The sequence below is a fragment of the Doryrhamphus excisus genome, linkage group LG3 (assembly GCF_037039965.1).
Source record: "Doryrhamphus excisus strain RoL-2023G ecotype Guam linkage group LG3, RoL_Dexc_Guam_v1.1, whole genome shotgun sequence".
Lineage (NCBI taxonomy): Eukaryota > Metazoa > Chordata > Actinopteri > Syngnathiformes > Syngnathidae > Doryrhamphus > Doryrhamphus excisus.
Window position 1 is genome coordinate 19010722 of NC_136359.1, and position 25064 is coordinate 19035785.

The following is a 25064-nucleotide window of genomic DNA, read 5'->3' on the forward strand; positions in this document are numbered from 1 at the left end:
CTTTTTTTTAACCAAACGTAAGTTTTTTGCAAGGCCATAAACACATTGAATTGATTTTAGCGACTTTGAATAAGCAAAATATATGAAATAGTTCGGACATCTCTGGTTCCACAGGCTTTTTAACTGGCATACACACTATAATAGTCATACAAAATGACCACTATAGCACCTATAAATCTACATATGATGCAGGAACATTAAAAAGAAAAACAATGCCAAAGTGCCAAAGGTCATCCCTGTTGAGGGCACATTTATTTGTCCATATTTGTCTACAGGAAAGACACAAACATGCAACAAGGTCATCAGAATTCAATAAAGACTGATTAGGATTAAAAAGCCCTTTATAGTCAAATCAGAGTCTCTATTTAGCTTTTAGCAGATTACAGTCTATGTAGAATTCAAAATGGAGACTGGATTTTTCCAATAAATGTCCCAACACTCAACATATCAAAAGAGTGGGAGGGGGGGACACACACCACCAAAACCAAAAAACTGTTGGCCTTCCTCACTGGAGTAAAACAATGAAAAGAAGTTCTGAGGCAAGATGTTAAAAATGTGTCCATCATCTTGTTGACCTTTAGGGCCATTAAGGGCGGCTCCCACTTTGGTTAGCATGCATCTCCAGGAGAACATTAAAGACGTGATGCACACTCAGTACACACAAACAGACAAGGAGGTACGAAGGGACACACTAAATGTTTATACTTCAAACACTTTGCAGTCAACATTTAGGACATAGGATTACAACCGGGAATACTACACAATGTTAAAGTCATCTTCACTTTCTAATCCAATGGAAAAGGTTATATTAAGACAATCATTGATCAGAAAATACCTCAAAAATATATGCTTTTCAACACCTATAGTACGTCTTTTGTTAGTTCTACACACGAGGAGAAAACACCTTGCTACAAAGAAATCGTCTTTCACATGTCAAAAATACTCAATTGCATAAACACCAATGCGCTCTCATAAACCACCTCTTCATAGAAGTCTGTACACCCCTGAAAGTGTAAAGGGCCGACAGAATGTTCAAGAAGGATCTCGACATGGAAAATTCCCTGATAGTTCTAAAAGGGCTGCACAAAATGGAGGCAATGACTCGTTTTCACTGTCGGAGTTGGACATCAGATCATAAATAAACCTGCATTACTTTTCTTGACCATTGTGGAAGATGTGAACACATGAAAAGGGAGGCAGATGGGGTCATCAAAGGCGTGTTTCCGTCATTCAAAACCAGCAAATCTCCTTGTGGCGTATAAGTGGACACCAGCATTCTTTGCTAAAGCCTTTGTGGAGGATAATAGCATGCATATAGACACGGAATGACCTGTTTCACATTAGCTAGAAAAGGTTTAATTAGTAAGACTTTTGCATATACAGAGACAAGAGCTGTGTCCTTCAGTGGGAATGAGGACATGTGTCAAGAGAGCGAGCAAAAGGAGACCCAGCGCTCCACTTTGGACCAAAAGATAATTCTCTTTGTTTCAGCACATTCAGAAAATGAAGACTTTGGGTTGAAGGTTACCAAAAGCTGATAAAAAAATCATTTTATGACCTACGGTATATGTATTCTGATCATTTACGGTAAATTGTGGTTATATTGTTGTTTCACAAGCTTGACGATAATGCAGAAAAAATGTCTGAAAAACATCTAAAAACGTCTTCAGTTCTAAATTTTAGGTGTTGAGTTTCCCTCTTGAACACATCGCAAACCGACCCATTTTTCATTGAAATGACTCCCTTTACTCAAATTTTATGTCAACAAAAGCAGTCGACCATGTACAATATTTTGACCTTCATGACAAGTTTTTCCTTTTAGGTACATTGGATAGGGTTTGACCTTGACATGTTTTGACCGTCACCTGCAGCCTTCCAAAACACATCAGGATAAAACACCATTTAACATACCTAGAAAGAAACTAAACAGATGGTCTTAATAATAACCCGGTGGACAGAGATTTGAGATGGGTTGGTGACAGAAGTGGGATTCCACTGCTTGATGGATCTTACCCACAAAGCAACATTATGATCACTTTCAAAATCTAATGGCATTCAGTATCTGGTGGTCTACCTTTCCTCCAAATGATGAGCTGAACATTGCGGCCGATCGAGCACTATAAAGGAAACGTGCCGATATGCCCGACACTTTTTAAAATGTATAGACTTTAAAACAATAATCCCTGAAATAAGGTAGAGGGTTGGTTGAAACTTGCTACCAGTCAAGCGCTAACAATAAACCTCTAAGGATGCTGCAGAGAATCTGGACACCCTCTATTAAAAGATGCTAAAAGATGCTAAAAAAAATCCAATGAAAAGGCAGAAACAGGATGGCCATCCAAGGTGACCTCCAGCCACTCTAATGCCACGTTAGTAACACAACACTGCCACTGCACTCACACTGTGCTGGCTTGCAGTTGACAACACGGCAACAGGCTGTATTGATTTTGGAGGTTCCGGCAGCGGCTGCAGTGCCGCTGCATGGTGAGCACACAAGGGTACAAGCAAAGTTAAACATTGCTCATTTGCATATATCACTCACGGCATAACACGGGAGACAGACGAGACTTGGTCATATTACATGTGTGGCGATATAAGCAAAAGAAAAGAACTGTTTGTCTTTTAAATATTGCCCCCATTTGTTAAAGAGAAGTGAAACACTGACCCTTTTGGGGGTGGGGGGGGAATGACATCTCATGCTAGTTAAGCTCCCCTGCTAATGAAAGGTACATTGACATTTATTAGAGTCAACTACACACATTTTACATGAGTAGCATAGGCTAACACTACCTGTTATATTAGACATCATTAACGTGTCATAGATCATTCAACACAATCATGTTGACATCGGTCTTGTGTAGATATGTGGCTGAGTGTTTTTATATAGAAGAGTAGAAAAATAAATGGTATACGTGTACACACACACACCGTACTTCCAAACTGAGTCTGAATTGTAGGGTATACCGCCTTTGTAAATAACACATTATGTGTCAAAGCACTGCAAGCTGATTTAGAAACAAACATGTTTCCAATGCAATTTCAACACTGCCTCAGTTTGCTATGGAAGACTGCGATTCAGTCTGAAATGAAGCCCACAACAACTTGAAACCAACAACCCCACTAATTAAAGCTGATCAGATGCATTCCAGGAAAAAATATGCAATGCTGACCTAGCTTTCCTCCCAAAATTATATATATATTTATATAATATACTTCAACATGGATCTTCAAAAGACTTTAGCTCTAGGGCATAACATCTTGGAGGTGGGTGAATAGTTCTTTTTTTGGTGCAGTAAAGCATTTGGACACTGTGGTCCAATGCGGTGCATCAAGAGTTTCAGATTCACCAGATGGATCTCTTGAGGTCAAAACTCCAAGCTCTTAGCGGCTCGATGCACAAACTCCCCCCATCCTTCATGCACAGCAGCACCCAAGGTTCCGAATTCCTCCAACAAGAAGAATAATAACATGGGACTTTATGTTCTCAGAGGTCAGCATCATCAAGGTGTCCATAAAACAAATGAGGGTAACCTTGGACTGTAGCAATGGTACGCTCCAACCTATCTTAACAAGCATCCAAGTATCTGTCTCAAAGGCAGCGCCACAAGATTAACACCACCACGTACATTTATTAGCAAATATTACAATTTTAAAGCCTTTGTCCACTGGAATCTACTACATGCACTACACGTTCTTGTAGCCCTTATCGCAGAGATGGGGCACAACCTCAACTCGTACTTTTTCAAAAGCAAAAATAAACAAGTCTCAACGTGTGTTACAACATTAGATGTTTTAGGAAAAAAGGGAGAGGTGACCGTCCTTCATTGGCACCTCAACTTATTGCAGCAATTCACGCAACATTCATTATGCAAATGTGCTGGGGCCGTAAAATGTGGCCTCATCACGGCGCCTTGTCGCGCTACATGTGCAGACGCTTCGCTTTGACTCTAAAAAGAGGCCACTGACATATTTGCTGGCATCAAGACAGACACTGAGCATGTGCCTCAAAAGCCTCGGAGGGCGCCGCATGCTCCAGGCATAACGCGAAAGATCATCAAAATAAAAAGATCAAGCGGTGGAATTGTTTGCCACCACTTGTGCAGGGTCTCATACGGTGGAGAAAGAGTAGCGGGACTGCATGTTGGCCCCTCATCCAGCGTTTAGCGAGGAGACAGTGGAGCGTGATGCTTGGTGTTCCTGCATATCGACTGCTCAGGTGTCTCTCAGTCCTTTAGGTTGTCCTCGCCGACTCCCTGGGCGGACAGCTCCGTCAAGACATTGTCCAGGTAGTTGGGATCGGGGTAGCCGTGGCCGGTCAGGTTGGAGCCAAACTCCGTCTTATGGTGGATCTCGTTCCACACCACGGTGTCCGACTCGCCCGTGGTGCTGGACGTCCCGATGGTGAAGATGAGGCGCCGGTCCCAGGCGGTGATCAACAGCTTGAGTACCTGGCGGCAGTGATACATTAAAATTATAGTAAGTTTCTTTGAACTACTGTTATTATTATTATATACATATACACTGTCATGACCTGCTGATATTATTATTATTATTTAATACTCGTGTACAGGGTCAATCTGCATTAGTTTCCTCTTGGCTGACACCCTGATCAGGCAGCCCCTACCCCTGACCACGCCCACTCTTGCAATTGGTCAGAGTTCAAGGGTCGCCTCCCACAGTACAGAACTGAGCCAAAAAATTAATCCGAACACCTTTAATAATACCTTTGCCCCAGCTTGTTTTTCACCCATAAACAGCTCTCTGGTTTTCATATTGTGTTCACCTCTAAATACAGTCATCAGGCAATCTGAAACTGAGTGTAGACATTCAGTGCTTGTTATTAATTGTAGTAGGACAAACATACATTACATAAACATGACAAGTTGCAAATGTAGTATAGAACCCTTTAAGATAGATTTAAGTATTTTAGACAGAACATTTATATTTGTGCTAAATAGAATATGTATCAACTATGGGCTCCTTTGATTAAAGGACAATGTACCACCAGCAAGATGGAAATATCTGGACAGTCTTTTGGCCGAGGTTCTTACCTTCCTGCCCTTCTCGTTGTCTGGCAGGTAACACTGTCGAGGGAAACCTCTGGCACTGAACTTTTTCCCAGGGTTGGGGTGCTCAATGGTCTGAAAAGATAAATAGTCATGGATTTAAATTACAATGGAAATGTCCAGGCTGCACAGCGATCGAGTGGTTAGCGCGCACAGCTAGAACACCAGGGTTCAATTCCACCCTCGGCCATCTCTGTGTGGAGTTTGCATGTTCTCCCCGTGCAAACATTAGATATGCCCACATACAAACACACACCGTATGTTTATGTAATATTTTGGAGATTAAAGCCAATTGGATTGCATGTCATTGAAATGATGCCGTGACCCCAGCAACTCTCAAAAATTGCAAATGATTGACATTTTTTAAATAGTAACATTTCCAACTTTTTAGAACTGCAAACATGTATCAGCTTCATCACACCAAAAAATTGGTGCAAAAATTTGCAACAATATTGCTTATATTATACGAGTCTCATTTGAAAGTATGCATTGGGGTATTGCGTAATCTGGAATCAGCTACTGTCTTTGGTGGTGGTATGCCATAAAAAAATGGACAAAATGGACAAAAAAAAAATAACCCACGGATCGCACTTTGGACACCCTTGTCAGAGCTAAAAGCTTCCATGTAGCATGTGGCTGCATGGGACAGTGCTGTCCTAACGTGACAAGTGAGGAGTGCCGTCGCCTTTGGGAGATGAGCCTGCTCTCCTGGATAAAAAAAAAAGGTCATTTGATGATTTTTTTTTTAACTCCACCGGGGAGTCAGGATGAAATAGGCAGCAGCCTTCTACACAAAGTACTATTTTGTTCTGTCCATCCTTCAGCATAGAAATCTCCAACATCACAAAATGAGATGAAATAGTAAAATCAGCTGCGGATTGACTATTTTATCCTTCAATGGCTCTGAAAATGGTTTCAATTTAGGTTAATAAACGGTATTGTGAGACAAACGACTTACTGTGAACTGTGAACTGATTATGGGATGCACTCAATTGTAATCTGATGCATGTTCAACTGAAATAAAACCATTACCATTACATGGCTCACCTTGCTGCAGGAATCATCAAACTTAAGCAGATAAGGCAGAAGCACTAAGGCTTATACTTTGAAAAAGAAAGCCAGCGGATAACGGCACAAAAAGCGAGAGAGATTAGTGAAGTCTTGATCATTCCTACCTGGACACCGGCAGGAATGTCATAGACGATGCGAATGGTCTTGGAGTCTGGGTAGCCGGGCAGGCAGTGGGGGATGATGTGGTACTCCATCTTCCCAGGAGGCTGAGTGCCTGTTTTCTCCCCATAGATGGTCTTGCATGTTGGGCACTGAAGACTGCCATCCTGCTTGGGTAAAATTCATGCACTTATGAGCGACAATATGGCGGGAAGTGGTGGTGACAATGCATACCCATGCGGGACGAACAGGGTGCATCTTCGGCAGTATTGAACACAGTACATGAGACGAACACAGTACTTGACAAAGTGTAAGTCGTGCGGGAGCGTGGTCATTTTGCACCAATGTGGATTATGTTAAAAACTGTATTTACTAGGATGAGAAAGTACACTACTATCTGTATCTGTACAGTATCTATTCACCCATCTAAAATATCTGTATCCATAGCTGTACTCAAAATGGGCACGGCATAGACCGGAAGTGGGTGTAATTTTCTTTAAAAATGGGTGTGGTATGGGCCGGAAGTGGGCGTGGTTACTTTAAAATGTGCAGTATTTACATTATTTTAAGTCTGAAATTGGAAGTTGGTATATTTATTTTTAGCAGTCAAATACATGTGTACTGTGTATGTGTGGAAGTGATCTGTCAGACTTCATAGTTTTTAGCATTAACTCCTCTACAACTTTTTATCTTTGTTACTTTTTCTACAATGTGCCATTCACAAGCCCATAGAAAATATGGTCCACAAATGGCCCGCAGGCTGCACTTTGGATATCCATGGTTTACAAGGTGCACACACAGACACCGAGTTGAGGTGCGCTTTGGTAGCAAGCCTCTTGCGAGCATTACGCAGTTTGTATGATGAAAGAAACACTTCATGTCTTTGTAATGTGCTATACACAGGAATTCGGAGCGGAGTTACAACGCTCCCAAATCTGCACTGAGGCTGCACTGAAAAGCTCCAAATTTTGCACGTTTGCACGTTGCAAGTATGACGGCTTTGGACTGCAAACACAATACAGACACACCTGCTGGCTGCTGTCTGTGACTGGTCAATCACAGAGAGCCAAAATTGAATACATTTCAATACATTATCTAATGAGTTATTTTTATAAAATAAACTTTATTCCTAACAACAGTAACAGTAAGAACAGTATACAAACACAACGAGGATTTCCTTGACGGATAGGGATAATTGACTACTGTACTTGTAATCTGCAAAAAATGCATTATCCGTAACAAATACGTGTTTAAAACGAGTATCCGGCTCATCCCTGGTATTTACGGTTATTTATGGTTGCATACAAGTTTTCTATGCTCAATCCACAAAAATATTCCATTCATAATTAAGGAATCCTACTTCACGGAAATTCCCTTATCACAGTACTAGAACCATTTATGTGTAACTGTGATTAATGAGGGATTACTGAATATAACACATTTTGCACATTTGCATCCTTAAATCTTGTTTTAATAGTAATTAAATGTCAGTGATGATTTTTCAAATTAATGTGTTTGAACTTGAACTGCTTTTGTGTAAAAAAGGTTGATGTTAATACTTCATGCAATATAATAATAATAATCATAATTCATAGCAATGGATTATTGAGGTGGATACCAGTGACCAGTGATAAGTGATCCCCATATGTGAAGAACAATTGTGGTGTCGGATGATCTGCCAGTACCATGTAGCTCAGTCAAGCCGAAAGACCGTGAGTTTGTAACTCGGGCCGAGAGAGTGACATCATAACGGCTGGCTCGCAAGCTTTTACCCACCTTATTGCCATTGTTGTACATGGCCACCAGGCACAGCAGATGGTACATATGGCTGCACTTGCCAAGTTTGCCCACCAGCTCTGGCTTGATGCCTTTGTGCTGCAGGACGCCTTCATAGCCTGACGCCGTTACCAGCCTTTCCATGCAGATGGTACAGTCCTACACCAGCCAAACCCAACACTTTAGCCATGCTCCATAACTGTGGATTTTTTTTTTTTCACATTTTCACACCCGCATAATGAGTGTGTGTGTTTGTCTTACCTCGTCTGGCACCACTTTAACTTTCTCAGTGTATCTTCGGACCACATCCTCTGGGGTCTTCCCTAGTCACACAAAAGATAAATAAATTAACACACCTAATATGAGGAAAGGAAAGCTGACTCACCAGATGGCATCATCTTTAAAGGACAACAACTTCAGCAGTATCCTCTTTGTACAGCACATTTACAGTAAGTACATATTGCAGTGTGCATGTGATTAAAGATGGTCCTGGTTATGAACGGGTTCTGTTCCTACAACATCTTAAGACAAATGTTAGCATAAGTCTGAACTCACACATAAATTCACACTTTAAAGGGGAACACATTAAAGGGGACTTATTATGCTAATTTTTCAATTATTATCATTGAGTTGTGGTCTCCTATAGAGCAGCTCCACACAAAATCGTTTTAGATTTTGCAGAATCTGCACCTATTCCACGCTATCAGTGTGCACAACGCCCGTTTCAACAATCACTCGTCACACATCATACAGAGTCCGATGCAGCCCTGCACATAACAAAAGTTCCTCCTCCACTAAAAGTGTGTCTGCATGCTCCCAAATCCGAGGCTCATCCCCAAATTTTGCCCACACTTGCAAGTACAGCGGCTTGGGACCAGGGTTTTAGCCACTGCCTGACAGATGATCACATCGCGAGCCTCAAACTCACCATACCTCTGCCAAGTGTTCGGCCCCAAATTCCGCACCAATCTAAAGCTTTTCAAAGCGCCACCCCGATGAGAAATTTTTGTAACATTTTGGGTGCAAATGTATCAATCTCAAATACCAACAAAGACTGGAAGTCCCACACACGGCAGACATACTTGTTCTGAAAGCTGCAGTGGGGGCAAAGCTAATCAGCATTTTAAAGCAAGTATCGGCTGATGTCAATACTGTCCTTTTTCACTGATATCAGCCGATACCGATCTATCGGAGCACTCCTAGTTTCTATATCTTTAGATTGCACAGAAAAGAGAAACGTGTGTTCATGTCTCACATACGGACTGTGGATGATGGGCAAAATTCCCCCCAAAAGGTTCAGTTTTCCTTTAAGACCAAATAAAGTCCCTATACTGTGTGCACTGCTTTCGCCTATTGCTAATCTGTGCCAACAATAGTCCCCGTCTGTGGTGGCATTTTAGACAAATTAAAATATCATAGAAATAAGCTATAGGAAGACAGATGCTTGCTAAGCTGATGTCTCATGAAAGAAGTTCATCTTATATATGACGATGTTTTGATATATACTTATGTGGAATTCTAGCGTCACATCATGCACAGCCTTGGTAGCATAAAAACCCGAAGGTCCACCGTACAAAGAAAGAAGTCACATTTCAACTAGTGCATAACTATCTAGCACGAATTCTCTGATAATCCCTGTGTGTGTGTGTGTGTGTGTGTGTGTGTAACCAGTGGAGCATGGCTAAGTGTACACCCACTGCTTAGACCCCTGATGCGCTTACAGAGAGGCTATTTCCCCCCTAGGGTGTTTCTTTATTCAGTTCAGCTGGCAAACAGAGGGATAGGGAGCAACAAGATGTGAACAAAGGAATGAGAGCGAGTGTCACAAACAAGCAAAAAAGCACAACTTTACAAGACGAGCGCACATAAATATACTGTTGCTCCCGGTTATCTGACATCACTGGTTCTTGGAATAAAGAGATAAACACTGCACCACCGCGCCTGTCTCCTTGAGATGCACACTCAATAAATCTCTGATTATCTGATGTTTTGTTTCTAAAGACACGGGTACAGATGCTGTGGTGATGTAGCTTAGATATGGGAGACAATGCATTCCTGAACAAAATCTTCAGTATTTGGATTTTGGACTGCTGGGTTGTAACCAGACTGTAAATTCAGCATCAGATTATACTTGATGCTAAACTTGATGATCAAAAGTGTAATGTCATGGTGTAACTCCCTCGGGTGTGCGACAGCTACTAGTTCTTGTCTTTTACTGATGGATTTATTACAAAACCAACATGAGAATGAAAAGGGTACAAAAGATACAAATACAATAAATTACAGGTCATATAATAGAAATATACAATAACTAAGACTAATAAGGCTAATAACTAAACTAAGACACTAAGCGACTGAAAAGGAAAACAATACAAAACACATATACTGTACCCTAATGGCTGCACACATGCCTTAGGAGGGAATTAGAGAAGATCTTCAATCCTTTAGTACCTATTCGCCTTTGAGCTCTAATGGCAACTGATCTTAATTTCTATTGGTGTAACAATTAAACATGCACACGTGGAAATAACAATTCCACACAAAATTAGTTCCGCCTTATGAACTCGCATACACCTCGGTAGGGACCAAAAATGAAAATAGGGAGGAACTTAAAACTGACAGCATACACTGACTGCGAGGCAGTTACAAATGGCCTCAAAATGCGCTAAAATCTGGCCTTCATATCATTTTCTGTCAGGCATTCACACTGTCATGACCTCCCAATGGCAAAGGCAAAACTGCTTTCTGTCTTTGAAGGTGGCAGGATTGTTGAACTGCAGAAATAATCCCTCTTGTAATGCACCACTGATGCTGGGGTTAAGTAGAAGCAGTAAGAAAGATTTAAAATTTCTTAAAAGGACGTTGAGGGTTATCGACAAAAATGAGGGTGTCTGTGAAGATAAGCTGATCTTTGATCTAAATGAAGGCTCTTATTGATGCCGACTGCAGCCCAATACCATAAGGTGGCATCTGCCAAAGAAGGGCTCAAAGATGAAACTTCACATTTGTGCAGTGGCATGAAATCGCCGCCGGTGAGATGTGGAGATTGAGTAACGTTGTCCCGTTAAAAGACCCAACCTCCACTGCAGATTGAGGCACAGTGATACAATATTTAGATTTTATGGAAATTGCGTAAACCTTGCAAACAAAAGTTAACATTCATTCATTCATTCATTTTCTACCGCTTTTTCCTCACGAGGGTCGCGGGGGTGCTGGAGCCTATCCCAGCTGTCTTCGGGCGAGAGGCGGGGTACAACCTGGACTGGTCGCCAGCCAATCACAGGGCACATATAGACAAACAACCATTCACACTCACATTCATACCTATGGACAATTTGGAGTGGCCAATTAACCTAGCATGTTTTTGGAATGTGGGAGGAAACCGGAGTACCCGGAGAAAACCCACGTATGCACGGGAAGAACATGCAAACTCCACACAGAGATGGCCGAGGGTGGAATTGAACCCTGGTCTCCTAGCTGTGAGGTCTGCGCGCTAACCACTCGCCCACCGTGCCGCCGAAAAGTTAACATGAACAACAAAAAATCTTATGGATTCTTCATTGGTCCATGAATGAAAATTCCAATCCTGTCAAAATTGGGATGGTGGTAAAAACAAGTGCAGTACGAGTATTCTAAAGGATAGAATAGTGAAGTCCAAAGAGCTGACTAAGAGGGTGAGTGCAGCGTGGGATAGGGATGAAGCCTCACTGATCAATTAGGACAAAGATTCCCTTGGGAGGACCACAGTTTCCATGGCTTCCATCGACCCGTTTTCATTCAGTCCCACAGCCCTGCTGCTCTCAGGCCAGCTGATGTCAAGAAAAGTTAGTTGTCTGCCATGTTCAGCTTGCGTGTCATGTAACCATTATAAACTTGTTACAGCAGGACTTATACCCATTAATCATACTGATTTGCCCCAACCTTCAACTCTCCAAGTGCGCTTGCCTCCATCTTACCTTTCCTCAGGTGCTTTTTCTTTGTCTTGCGTCGCATACCGTTGATCCCCGGCACAGGCTTCATATCGCTCTTGCTGATAGGTGGTGGGTGCAGAATGGGCTTTGGTGCTCGAGTCAGGCAAACAGGCAGACCTACAGCGCACATCAGGATACCGGTCATACCTGATGCATATGTACAACACACACACAAACAAACACAAATACACACACGGAGGAAGTGAACAATGTTTGTGAGTGGCTTCGCAGTTGCTCATTTACCAAAAAAAAAATCATATTTTAGTTGACTGCCATCTAACCTGCTAGAGCTGGGTGTACTGGTCCAGATCCAGTCAGGTTCTTCACTGGGAGAGCAGGAATCCTCCAAGAGAAAGAAAGCATCCAAATAAATGCTCATGGACACAACATGATGAACAGAGCCGGGTAATGACAAGACAATCTACATAACTGTACTCCATAGTCTTTTCTTTACTAAAACACAAAGCAAAAACATCAAAAGTGTGTATTTTTCTGAAGATGTGCAAAACACAGTATCCTATAGTCCCTGCTCACTTTTTTTTTTTGCACCATGAGTATCATTAAATATACAAGTCTTCTTCCAGCATAGTGCGCAAGTTAAAGAACAGTAGTTATTAATGCTCAGGTACATAAGAAACACTCTGTGTTTCCCATAAATTCATGCATTTGTGGCGGCCTGTTTTGATGGCGTGGGCGCTATACAGTTGCTGCTGGATAGACGTGCTGGGGCAGAGTCTGGAATAGACTGCTTGTATTGGAGTACCGGTATCAGAGATTTCAGATGCAGGCCGATATAATCTAATCATCTTTTTGTTTTGTTGTCCTGATATCAATATTGGGTCCAGACACCCCATTGTCAATACATATGCCATTATGTCATCATATCATTTTCAGGAGATTATAGATAGGTAATGCAGCTCATACAAAGAAAGACTTTGTCACGCTGGAGTCAAAAACTCAGCGATACTGATAGGTGTTTGTTCTTTCCTTTGCATATGACGCAGCATTTTATGTTCATTTGTTTTGATCTGAAACATTTAAATGGGATCTATTATTCTTTTCCCACTTTTCTGACCTATAAATGTAGTTTAAAAGTAGTAAATGTTGTATCCTCCTGTTAAAGGATGCCAAAGTTTTAGATAATGAGGTTTGCGCAGGTTTGAAGTTTGGGATGATTCTAAATGCTCGGTTTCAAACAGCTTGGTACAACTGCCTTTTCGTGATGTCACAGAGGGGCGGACCTTCCTTATATGGTTCATATTCAGGAAGCCCTTTGGGCATGTGACCAATCACAGCAGAGTGGGCATGTCTGGAGGAGGCTCATGGGTGGAATAATTTAACGTAAATAAATTAGACTTTTTGGCAGGAAGCACAAATCAAAGGAAATACAGCTGGAATAGCTGCAAATTCTGCAAAATCAAAATTTTTGTGCGGGTTACTGTGTACAATACAAAGGGACGAAAAATAAGCATAATGGGTCCCCTTCAAGTGTGACAAACATGCAAAAAATAAATCAGCAAACAAACAATTTCACACCATGTCTCATAAGCATTGTGAATGATGGGTAAAATAAAAAAGTGTAGTTTTCTGTTTCTAAGACGTATGAAAGAAGCAACTGCAAATTGATTGATGGAAGCATCCACATGTAAAAGTTGGTGCGGCTCACTTCACCCACCCCACACCAGCACAAACTTTTAAATCTCTCTGCTCTTGGACCATGAGGGGTTCATAAATCCGCATCAACTGACCATTTTGATGTTAGTGTGCGCCTCTGTTGCTGTGCCAGCAGAAGGTCTTCAGAAAGCTGATGGTAAAAAAAATTAATAAAAATAAATAAAAGCAAAGAGCACCGCTGAGGCTGCTGCTTCCTGTTGATACTGTGCCACAGCAGTGGACCAAAGACCAAGACCGTACAGAACTTTTTTTTTTCCCTAGCTCTAAAAAGTCAGACAGAGTCACCTGATGGAGTCTAAGTAAAGTATACAGTAAAACAACGATAATAGAAATATAAAGTGCCACTTTTATCTATCACTTTATGTGTGCGTACAGGCCAGATGTAGTGACCTGATCAAAATCTTAAGACCAGTTGAAAAATTGCACATGCATTTTGCACGTGGACCTTAATGAGGTTTTTAGTAGAGCTACAAAATGCAAAAGCAAGAATGAGTGTGACAAAAAGCACTTTGAAAAAGTAATTATTGTAAACAACAATTAAACTGATATATAAATCAGCTGACCATCGCACAAAAAATTACAAAAAAACTCTCCTAAGCAGAATAAAAAATTCAGGACTCGGTAATGAGTAGCTCCACCGTTCTTGTTAATCACTTTAAAAATTAGCACCTTGTTATTGTCACAGAACTCCATGGCACTAGCACCAAACTCCCGGTAACTCCCATGTATTCCGGTTCATAAAGATATGAGGGTGTCATACAACTTACTAGTCAAAAAATGTGAACTATCCCTTTAAGCCTAAATTAGACCAAAAACCCCACCTGTATAATTTTATGTGTTCACAGAGAATACAGTGATCAAACAAATAATTAACAAATAATCAGTAGAGGGAAAAAGCTCATTGTGCACACTATGCACAAGGAGCCTACAGTGCAGAGAGCTTATAACTTTAATTAGGGTTGCTTTTCATCTTCATTGCAATCCACTTGAAACAAAGGTCACAATGAGCCTCAGAGAATACTACATCATAAATATGCAATGTGATAAAACAGTTACATTCTGTGTAATTCCCAAGCCAGCAAAACATTCCATACAGCAGCCAACCATGATCGTTATGCTAGACTGAAACCAGCAAGCAAACATGTAACTATGCTGTTTATTCTTACTAAGTCAAGACGAGCTGTCTCTTGCAGCTCTACACTGCAGATCATCATTTTGTAAAACTGCACACTGGCACTTATCTTTTTGCTTTAGATGTACAGCTCAGCAGGAAGTGAGCCTGGCTGGCCTTGGGCGCTGAGATTTATGATGTCACTTCCTCATACTCCACCCATACTGAATGTGCATACATTAAGAAAAACGTTGCAAACTTTAAATTCTTCATTAAAAGAGAATTAAAAAAAAACAGTAAATTAAAAGTAGTAGAACTTAAATTATTAATGCCTTAACTTGCTCATGACACCAAAACACATTAATCTTACACTACATATACCTTGCACCCCTACTTCTGACCCAGACCCATTCAGTCAATTGGGCTGAACCCCACTACCTCAGCTTTCCCTCTTTCATCTCTTCAATCTAATCTGTACATCTCCTTTGCAACCCTCTGCATGTTTGCCCGAGCATGTAACCATTTTTATATGTGCGGTTCATAAAAATTAAAAAGCAAATCCCTCTGGTGGTCTCATCAAATGCTCTAATCTCTGACCTTGTATAAATAGGCGATAAACCCAAGCCTGCAGTTCTAGTGCATAACAGCTCATTAATTACTGGCCTGCCAGGTCACGACTGGAGGGTTGCTCTTCCTCTTCTGTCTGTGCGGACTCGGAACATCCATCTTTTCCGTAGGGAAACTCCATTGTTCTCCGAGGACTGTGGCAATAAACACAGTGACTATGGTACGTACACCTTGTAAGGCAAGGGCTTCTTGTGCTCGGGTACAGAGAGCGTAGATGGGGAGAACTTCACTGGTTAATCAATTGCATATTGATGAGAATAGCCTGAGAAAAAACAACCTCCCACTGTTCAGTAGGGGATTACAAGTACAAAACTTTGTAATGCACAAGTAACAACAAGGCTTTCCACACTTTGTCCCAGATGAGACGAGTCTGTTTTACATCCAACCTCAAAAGTACAAATTTGGCTAAAAGGGATTTTGCGGAGAGCATGAATTTTTCTGCTGAATTGTATAATCTTACATCCAATGATATAATGTTAAAGGGGAACTATTATGCTTTTTCCACTTTTCTGACCTATAAATGTAGTTAGAATGTTGTATTCTCGTGTTAAATGATATCAAAGTTTCAGATAATGAGGTTGGCGGGAACTCATAAAGGGGCGCACAGCTCACATATATACGTTGTTGTTCCATGCAGAATAAACCCTGTGAAAGATCTTCGAGACTTGTTCTTATAAATACCGCCAGAACACAACAAAAGAAAGGCTGGTTACATGTACATTAAGAAGACCTTGTAAATGATGCAACACAATTAAAAAAACTTGAAACTTTCTATCTGGTACTCTCATAATAAACTTACACATTGAAATAGGAATTTAAAATAGGAATAGGACAAGTCTCTAAGAGGGCATTAAATCTGGTGTGTATTTATTTATTTATTTATTGAAAACCTAAGGTTCACATACGGTAAATATTTTCAAAATTCGACTTCTTTAGCCAAATATTTAATTTACATACGCCTCTAAACAGAGGCAGGTGGTGAGATACTGGGTTTTGTAAGCCCACTACTATGATAAACTAATTTGTTGACACAAGCCAACATATGGTGTTATGTCTAATATTTGTTCATGTAAAATATGGAGCAACTTAACCCACCAAACAAGTGGCTCAGAGCCAGTGGTTTTCTAGGATGATATGAACTATTATACTTTTAACAAGGTTGCAGTTTACATCCTGGGCATGAAAGTCATGTTTGATGACCACATTTCCCAGCTGTTCAATTCCGATACAGAAGATGAGGACTTTGATGGATTTGTGGGAGAAGATTCATAAAAAAATAGTGTTTTTTTAAATAGCAGAAACTCACTGTTTTGCTTCCTTTGCCTTTTTTTTGTAGACCGTGTAGTGCTAGGAGATTTTGTACATACAGTAATTCACTACAGAAATATTAAAATTAAACAGATCGGGTGGTAGGAGGAACCATTTTCTTGCGTTTTTTGGGTTCTACTTTCGCTGAAGTTAGACGTGTGAGTTCATGTTGAACAAGAAAATAAAGCGAGCTCCTGCATACAACACTACACCTCAGACTCTTGTTCTTCGGAGCTTCAACCATATGTTTTAAGCATACACCTTATAATACGGTGTGCCTTATGTATGTGTTAAGTACAGAAATAGACCCCGTATTTGAAACTACGCCTTATGGTGGGGAAAATACAGTATACATATATTTATATACACACGCACACACACATAAAATAATTAATGATCACAGCATTCTTTGATACAACATGGATACGTGCAAAGCTACATGTAAACAAATAGCAGGATGCCAAATATCTGTTTCTATATTTGGATGTGGGCAAAGGAACAGAAGAAAAAGACATCAGATGTCTTGCATTCAGTGTAGGTTCCTGAAATTCACATGCCTCCCACAAGTGAGAGAGTGCGAAGGTGTTTCAGATTGTGTTTGTGCACACGTGCGAGTGTGCTGCTGAGGCTACGTAAACCTCATGCATCCTGTATGTCAAGCCACTCGACTGAGAACTGATGCACACCTAATCTCAGCCTTTTCTCTCAAGCTCTCTGTCCCAAGTGTTACAAGGTGAAAAGGCTCCCTACACCTGAGCCTTCACTGAATTCTTCAAGAAGCAATATCCCATGATAAATTCATCTGTATGCACACATACAATTATGGATTAAACCAGTCACTGGCCAACAGTGACACATAAGTTTAAGTGCATGTTAGAAATGCTCGGAAAAAGCCACGCACAGATGTGGAGAAAATGCAAACTCCACACAGAGATGCCCGAGTGGGGAATCGAACCATTGTCTCCTAGCTATGTGGCCTGGAATATCCACCGTGAAGCCGGAATATAATATGGTTATGAAAATAGCTCTTTAAAGAATTAAAAATAGCAACCAAAGTATTGCTGAATTTATTTTTATTACAACCAACAATATTGTTTGTAACCTGTAGGTCCCTAATCCAATAAAAATCCATCCAATAACAGACAATTGGAAGTGAGAATGGTCTCATCTAGTCCGATGAATTATTTTTCAAGTTATTTGCTTTCTACTTCTGTTAAATGTTCTTCAAATGCTGTATAAAATAAAATAAAAAAAATTTAATGTGATCTTTTTTTGTGGCACATTTTGCAGGGTGAAAAATTTATACCACTCTCACATATGGAAGGTGCATTTTTGGGGGGTGGGAGGGGTTGGCACACCTGCGCAGTGTGAAGGAAAGCGGGTGGGGGATGATATCAACAGGCTGCATGCTGCAATCGTACGAGCCAGAGGTGATCGCTATTGAAAGACATTTATGGAGCTATGCTGATCACATGCTTTTTCATGGAAATCGATCGGCACATCCCTAATGCATGTATGCACTTCATCTAGAAACACATTTTATCACCATGCTTCCTTCCACTGAAATCGTCAAAACACTCTAATTTTTCCTTGATCTATTATTCATGTGCCCCGGTGGAGCTGGTCCTCCATGGCTAAGAGGTCTCCACAGTTTATGCCAGAACCACTGATCACACAAAACAGACAAACGGCAAATGAAACCAGAAAGTCCACAAATGGCATCACCCACTTGCACATCCCATGAGGAAACAGCACCAAAAAAGCTGCAGTAGATACTGACTTTTGAAAAACATGCACTGGAATCTCTTGTCTGCCTGGTTGGCATTTGACAGGAGAGGTAAAAAAGGCAGAAAGAAACAAAAGTTAAAAGTTAATTCACACATTTCTGCAAGCCTGTGAAAACAACCCTAATGTTGGCAGTCCTCCACCTCATGCAGCCCACCACCACGGCTTCAAAATACTAGAGGAAACCCCGAGTTCATTATAAAGCAGCAACCATGCCCAATAAACACACGGGATTCCCATCTTTCTGGATAACCACTGACCAGCATTTTCACGAGAATAGTTGGATATCACCCCAAAGACTGTAGAGAAACATAATAGTATCATAAAAAAGTTACCCTGGTGGGATGGTTCCTCTGGGAGTGGCCATAGAGATGCGCTGGGTGCCCGGTCGGTTCAGGTTGTTCTGCCCGTTGATGGCGAGGGTGTTGGCATGGCCATGGCCATGGGATGACATCACAGGGGAACATGGGAAGTTGGCTGGGGATAGCAGTACCTGCACTTGTTCACCTTTGGCTTGCCCACCTCCTGCACTGATATTATTGGTCCCAGAGGAGTTTGGAGACCAGAGGGAGGTTCCAGCAAAGGTGTTACTCTGCCGCACTGCCGTCAGGGTTCCAGTCGCACCCGTACTGCCCACCGCCCCGCCGTAGAGCTTCCGTCTCTGAGAGGCGAGGATTGCATTCGATGCAGCTCTCGTGCTGTTTACCAGGATGCATTGCTGGCAGGAGCAGGGCTGGCCAGAGCTGGCTCCCACAGGCCAAGACTGCGACTTGGGGATTGAACCCATGATGAGCGGGTAAGCAAGATCCATGCGCCTCCGCAGGCGCCGTTTGCGCTGGCTCTGCTTGTTTGTTTGAGACATGCTGTTAAAGTCGATGAGGTAGCAGAAACCCAGAGAGGTCAGATCCAACCAGGGGTGCTGTTTCTCGTAGGCGTTCTGGATGGTCACACAGATCTCCATGTCGTATGGCGTCCACGAGCTATTGTCATTCTCCCACTCCCAAACCACGCCTTTCCCAGGGGCAGAGGACGGTTCATAGAAGTTCCTCTGCACAGGTCTCATGGTTCCTGAAAATACAAGAAAAAATAGAAATGGGACATTTTGATACTCTTACATTTTAACATACAAACTGCAATTAGCAGCAAAAAAATAGTTAAGAAAGACCGACATTCAAGCCTTCCATCTGATCCATTAAATATGGCCAGTATGAGACCGGTACCTAGTATTGGTAAACCAGTTATTACTACTGACCTTCCCATTCTAACCTCAATCCAGACTGGGGTTAATCCAATGAAGACATTAGTAAGTGCTGAAACAGCAATGTGAGCAGCTGATTAAGATTACATTGTGATAAATGTTCAGGCATATGGTATTGACTGTCACATCAATTCAGTGGTTCAAGAGTTATTTCACAGAGGTCATCACAGACCAGGTTACACAGAAAAATCTCTGGGGAGATAGTGGAGCCATCAAATATTCAGGAAAAAATTACATCATACCCATAATCCTCTGCTTTCTCTGTCTCTATATTACTTATTCTCTATATAGACACTTCAGGGTTTCTGCTACATGTAATTGATCGTAGCGCACCGCCATGGAAAAATAAGCTTGAAAACAATGTAAAGTAACATATTGTATGAATGGATACATATCCTATTATAGACAAATGTATACAGTAGCTGAATATTATTGACAACTGTTATTATGGATATTATATCAGGAGTGTTTGTTTAACTATTATTTCATACTATTTTGATTAACTTTGAACCTGTGAATGTGAAATACTAATCATTAATAATTAGTACGGGTGTGCAAAGCAGCCCGTATTTGAATTTGTTGAGGTGGGAAAGTATTTGTATTTGAATAAAATTAGAACTATAAATGGAATATCTTTTCCAAATCTACAAAGCACATGTAGACCAGTTGGGCTACAACTACCACATGGTCCAGTGTTCCGCAACCGTGATGAAAACCATGTTGCACCTCATGTAGCCAAGGGTTGTCCCCTTCTCTCCAGCACCCTGGAATAGACTTTCCCAGGGGGTCTGATGAGTGAGAGCCTCCTATAGTTGGAACACATCTTCACCCCCCCTGGTCTGCCAATCCAGAGGTACTGCTCCCGACTTCCACGCAATGTTAAAGAGACCTGTCAGCCAAGACAGTCCCTCAACATCCATACATTACATATTTTCTTCGCCTTTTAGTATTTTTATATTCATTCAGTCTGTATTTAATGACAAATGGGCGGAGTGGCGACGTGATTTGTAAATAAAGTACAATGAAAATGTTGGCAGTGATATAACAAGTGCACTCAGCAATTTTGTCATTAAATTAACAGTTTTCCAATGTTCTTGGTTCATGTTAAGTCATGAAAAGTGCTATTTGTCATAATAAAATAAAAATAAAAAAAGCAACCGCAGTCTGCTCCCTCATGCAGCTCACCGCCACAGCTTCAAAATATCCTAGCGGAAACCTTGCACCTATTGTAGTCACTTGGAAAATCTCCAATTGGACATGTCAGCGAGTGTATCCAGACACCAATCTCTTCCTACACGGGTAAATTGTTTCTCTCCTGCACCAGAGTGCTAATAGTGAGATGGGAGTATATGCAAGGGAGCAATGAGCATAAATGGTACAGAAAAATATTCCTTTCAACAAACCAGGTATGGGCCAACAGAGAATAAAGTCATCAGCATAAACTCTAATGTGACCTTCAGTCTCTGCCTCAAGAACTCATCTGGATGACTAATTTCATTTAGAGCTTCAGTGAAACAAACATTCACTCATAACACACCTTACTCGCTCCCTCCTGTCATTGTCCTACATTTGTTATACAGTTTGAATGAGTTGGTCAATTTTGGCGTGGCTAAATGACATACAGTATCTGTAAAAACTGGAATTCCATGCAGTGGTGCCAAAAGCCAACAACCGGTAGCCTGATGCAATCTGCTGTAATTTACTGTTGCTCGGCCACAAGGTCCTCAGTTGTTGATGTTCTCACCAACCCTCTGTGCCCTTTCAGGAAGAGGACATTGAGAAAAAAGTCTTCACTTCCTCACTGTGTCTGTGTGATTTTAGCAACCTTCTTTCCTGCTGCCCTCAATGTCCTCCAGTTGTCCTTGCACGCCAATGTGATCGCTGTCCAGCTGGAGCTAACTGTGTGATGTATTGCCTTGCCTGGTCCTCAACAGGGACTCCAACCTCTCTGTCACTCAGAGCTAGAAGGTTCCAGGCATCTCTTTGTTGCCCTTCCATAGCTCAAGTGGAGGACATCTTCAGCTTGTTTGTTGCTTTTTTGTGTGATTCCATCCTGAATAACAGCTTTGTTTTCTTCTGGAAGTGACCGAATGACTCCTGGATGGCTGGACAAGAAAAATTAAACCTGCAGCAAAAAGTGAAAGCAGATGCTGTACAGTTTATATGTGAGCTACAGTATACGCATAAATATATAGGGTCAGCTGGCAATTACAGGAAGTGACCAATGGAAGACAATATGGTGTGATATTGGTTCCTTCTTCCAGCTTGGCTCTAGTTCATCCAGTCCCAGGTCAGGATTTCAGTACTTCCGCACCAAAATCCTTGTTCACACGTGTGTGCATTTTGTAAATTGGTCTCAAACAAGACAATTTAAATAAAAATTACTGGTATACATAATTTCTGTGAACTAGTTATGAATGCATTGCAACATATGCCCAAACAATGCGGGCCGTGTGTATCAAAGTGTGCCCCGTTCACATGAATGGGTTAATTTTTCCACCACCGTTTGGGGCAAGTTGGGAGAAATTTATAAGTAAAATTCTGTAGCCTCTTGGATCTGGATTTCTATTAATAAGTGATCATAATACCCAAAGCCATTTCTTCTTGTCAGCAATTCTCTCTTCCACATTCTCTGCCTCCTTTTTCTAGTTTACCGTCTCCTTCTTGCCTTCTGTGCATTCTCTTTCTGCAGCTGTGAGATAATATGATAATATAGACGTACATTTCTTTTCTGCTACGAAAGCTTCTTCTCCGAGGAATTAATGAAGCTAGGGTTGATGTTTTGAGTGGCATCATGCGCGATACGACTGCTTTACGGATGCGGAAAGTGGTGGTGACAATGCACACCAATGCGGGAGAAATGTGCGTTATGTGTACGATTGTCGTGTACTAGACGTAAACAGTACTTGACAAGGTGTAAATAAGTCGTGTGGGAGCACAGTAATTTCACACCAATGCATATCATTGTGTGCCAAGTGTGTCATCTATGTGCAAACTCGTCTTCATGCTTTTCAGGCGTGCCATAAATAAATTACATGCATTGCCACGGAGGCAAAATGCATGCTAGTGTAAACACCACTATACATGCTTTAATGGGCTCTCCTTTGCGCTCTGCAGCAAATCCTCAAGCTTGGTTTACGCTTGACACATCCGTATCGCTCTGTGTGGCCAAATTACATCACATTTGCAACCATGAATCTCTGTGTGGCATCAGCACAGCCCAAATTAGCACAGCACCGCACACCTAGGAATTTTTCGAACTACATGGACGGTCCCCCACAGAGAAACATGGCGAACGAGCAAGAGCTTGTGTATCATGATGCAGAGACATGACATACTGACTATACATGCTGCAAAAGTTGTCTCTGTCTGATACTCATGACCGCAAGGCACACGTGTCAAGCATAACCCAAGCTTTAAATCTAATCCCACAAAATTTGCAGCATGCAATCATCTAAGAGAACTTAATGAGAAGACAAATTTAGTTTCAGGGGAGGGTGGAGCCACCACAATGATTGGTTTATTGATTTTGTGTATAGAGTATATATTGAAATGTGTAGTCTTTTTTTGTGTTAAATGTGACCAAAGGTTAATGACCATATCATGATGAGATTTCCTGGTTAGGCTAGAACTCAGTAGCTGTCAGCGTCAAATTAATTGTTATTTATCAGATATTGTTTAGCTATGCAGTTTGACAGAACAGTAAAGGTGTCACAAAATTAGACAATATATGAGATTGGGCCTGCGAAATGCATAATCCAGAATAAAATAAAAATACATTGACAAATACATAGGCAATACTCTACACCTGAACATTATCATGATCACACACCTGCTTGGATGTAAGCCACTTCTTTAGCTGATGTTTGAAGGAAGCAAAACTAGAGGAATACCTTAAGCTTATATCTTAACACTTAAGAGTGTTCCAAAACTTAATGCCTTCGTTAAATAATGAGAGGACATTTTGACCAAAAGTATTTTTTCCCTTATAGCTCTTGTAGCCCGGGATAGTGAGGACATGTTTTTAATAAAGTCACTGAGTGGGGGAGGAGCCAGCCCGTGAAGGCTCAACAATACAAAACATGGCAATATCAAATTGTTCCAACCTGAGACTCAGTGGATTTGTATCACTTCTCACAATAAGTCAAAAATCATTTCTGATAATGTTTGCTGTGTGATGTAAACACACCTCATGGAAATTGAGAGTGCATTAAAGTTGCCGCCACATAAAACATGACATTTGAGTGTGTTGTAATGAAGTTGTGCCTGGGGCTATACAGTGGGGAGGATCATAGATAGTATACGTGTGAATGTTTCCACTCTGCCTTTCCCTTAGCTCGGGTGCCAGCAGCTGACTCCTTAACGTTCCCATTCCACACAGTCTCTCTTGGCTGTGCACCACCACTGCCTTGCTGAGTCCTTCCTCACATTTTCCACTCACTGGACCTCATCCTGGTCACACACAATGCTCCGCTCTTGGACAGAGGACAAAAGTCTGACAGTGAGTTAGGTCGGTATCACCTAGTTAATTCACTTCCCGTCCCTGTTGCCGTGAGAGAGAAGGCAGCTGAGACGTGCCACAATCATAAGCTTTATAATATATCCTCAACCCCTCCAATTTCTCAGAGGTTGCATTAAGCCTACTAAAGCGTGGGGCAGCATTTTCTCTTTCATCCGGGAGGAGACTATGCAGCATCCAGCTCAATGTGAGCTGTGCTCAGTGTGAGGGGTACAGTATTGCAAGTCTTGATACAACAATTAAAGGCCAGTAACACGCAACTAACATTTCATTGAAGTTATCATGAGTTTTGCCTTGGAAGCAATATGGTATGTGGTTAGCACAACTGTTTTTTTCTGAACTTAAAGTGTTTTAAATAGAGTAGTGAAGGACAAAGTAACAACCCAAAAATGTACCACTTCCACACGGACTGAGAGGAGAGCTATAATGCTGTGTACTTTACCTGACGTCGATGCTAGCTTTAGCCAGGAAGCTGACCAGACCCTGCGTTACGTGATAATCCATTCACCCTACTTGTTTACCGTGGTGAAGTTAGTTTCATGTTGGATATTCATTTCACTTTGGTAGTTGTTTATACAGCTCTGTAGTAACAGTGGTAGCGCTGTACCTGCGTAGTTCTCCCGCAAATACTAGGGACCGTCAATAAATTACTATTGCTTTGAAGAGACTGTTTTAAAAAAGCGATATACTCCTCCATGCAGATTAGTAAGAACTCAGTAACATGGTTAAATTAAAGTTTGTCTATTCTGCATCATAAGACAGCACATAAGCATGTGTCTTTGTTTTTTCATAAGCTATT

At 41.3% G+C, this 25064-nt stretch overlaps 1 protein-coding gene across 2 annotated transcripts in view; it reads right to left on the reverse strand.

Moving 5' to 3' along the window:
* Positions 1-19: 19 nt before the first annotated feature.
* Positions 20-25064, reverse strand: part of dtx1 (deltex 1, E3 ubiquitin ligase) — a 39168-nt gene continuing 14123 nt past the window's right edge. Inside the window, exons 3-10 of one of the 2 annotated variants that reach the window (XM_058070513.2) lie at positions 18824-19556; positions 12265-12326; positions 11969-12100; positions 8274-8335; positions 8013-8171; positions 6242-6403; positions 5052-5141; positions 20-4448 (exon numbers count right to left, since the gene is read on the reverse strand). In XM_058070513.2, the coding sequence (XP_057926496.2) occupies positions 4224-4448; positions 5052-5141; positions 6242-6403; positions 8013-8171; positions 8274-8335; positions 11969-12100; positions 12265-12326; positions 18824-19556 (1625 nt within the window). In that variant the 3' untranslated portion in view covers positions 20-4223. Of the gene's footprint in view, positions 4449-5051; positions 5142-6241; positions 6404-8012; positions 8172-8273; positions 8336-11968; positions 12131-12264; positions 12327-18823; positions 19557-25064 lie in introns of both variants that reach the window. The other variant, XM_058070511.2, reaches the window with a different exon arrangement.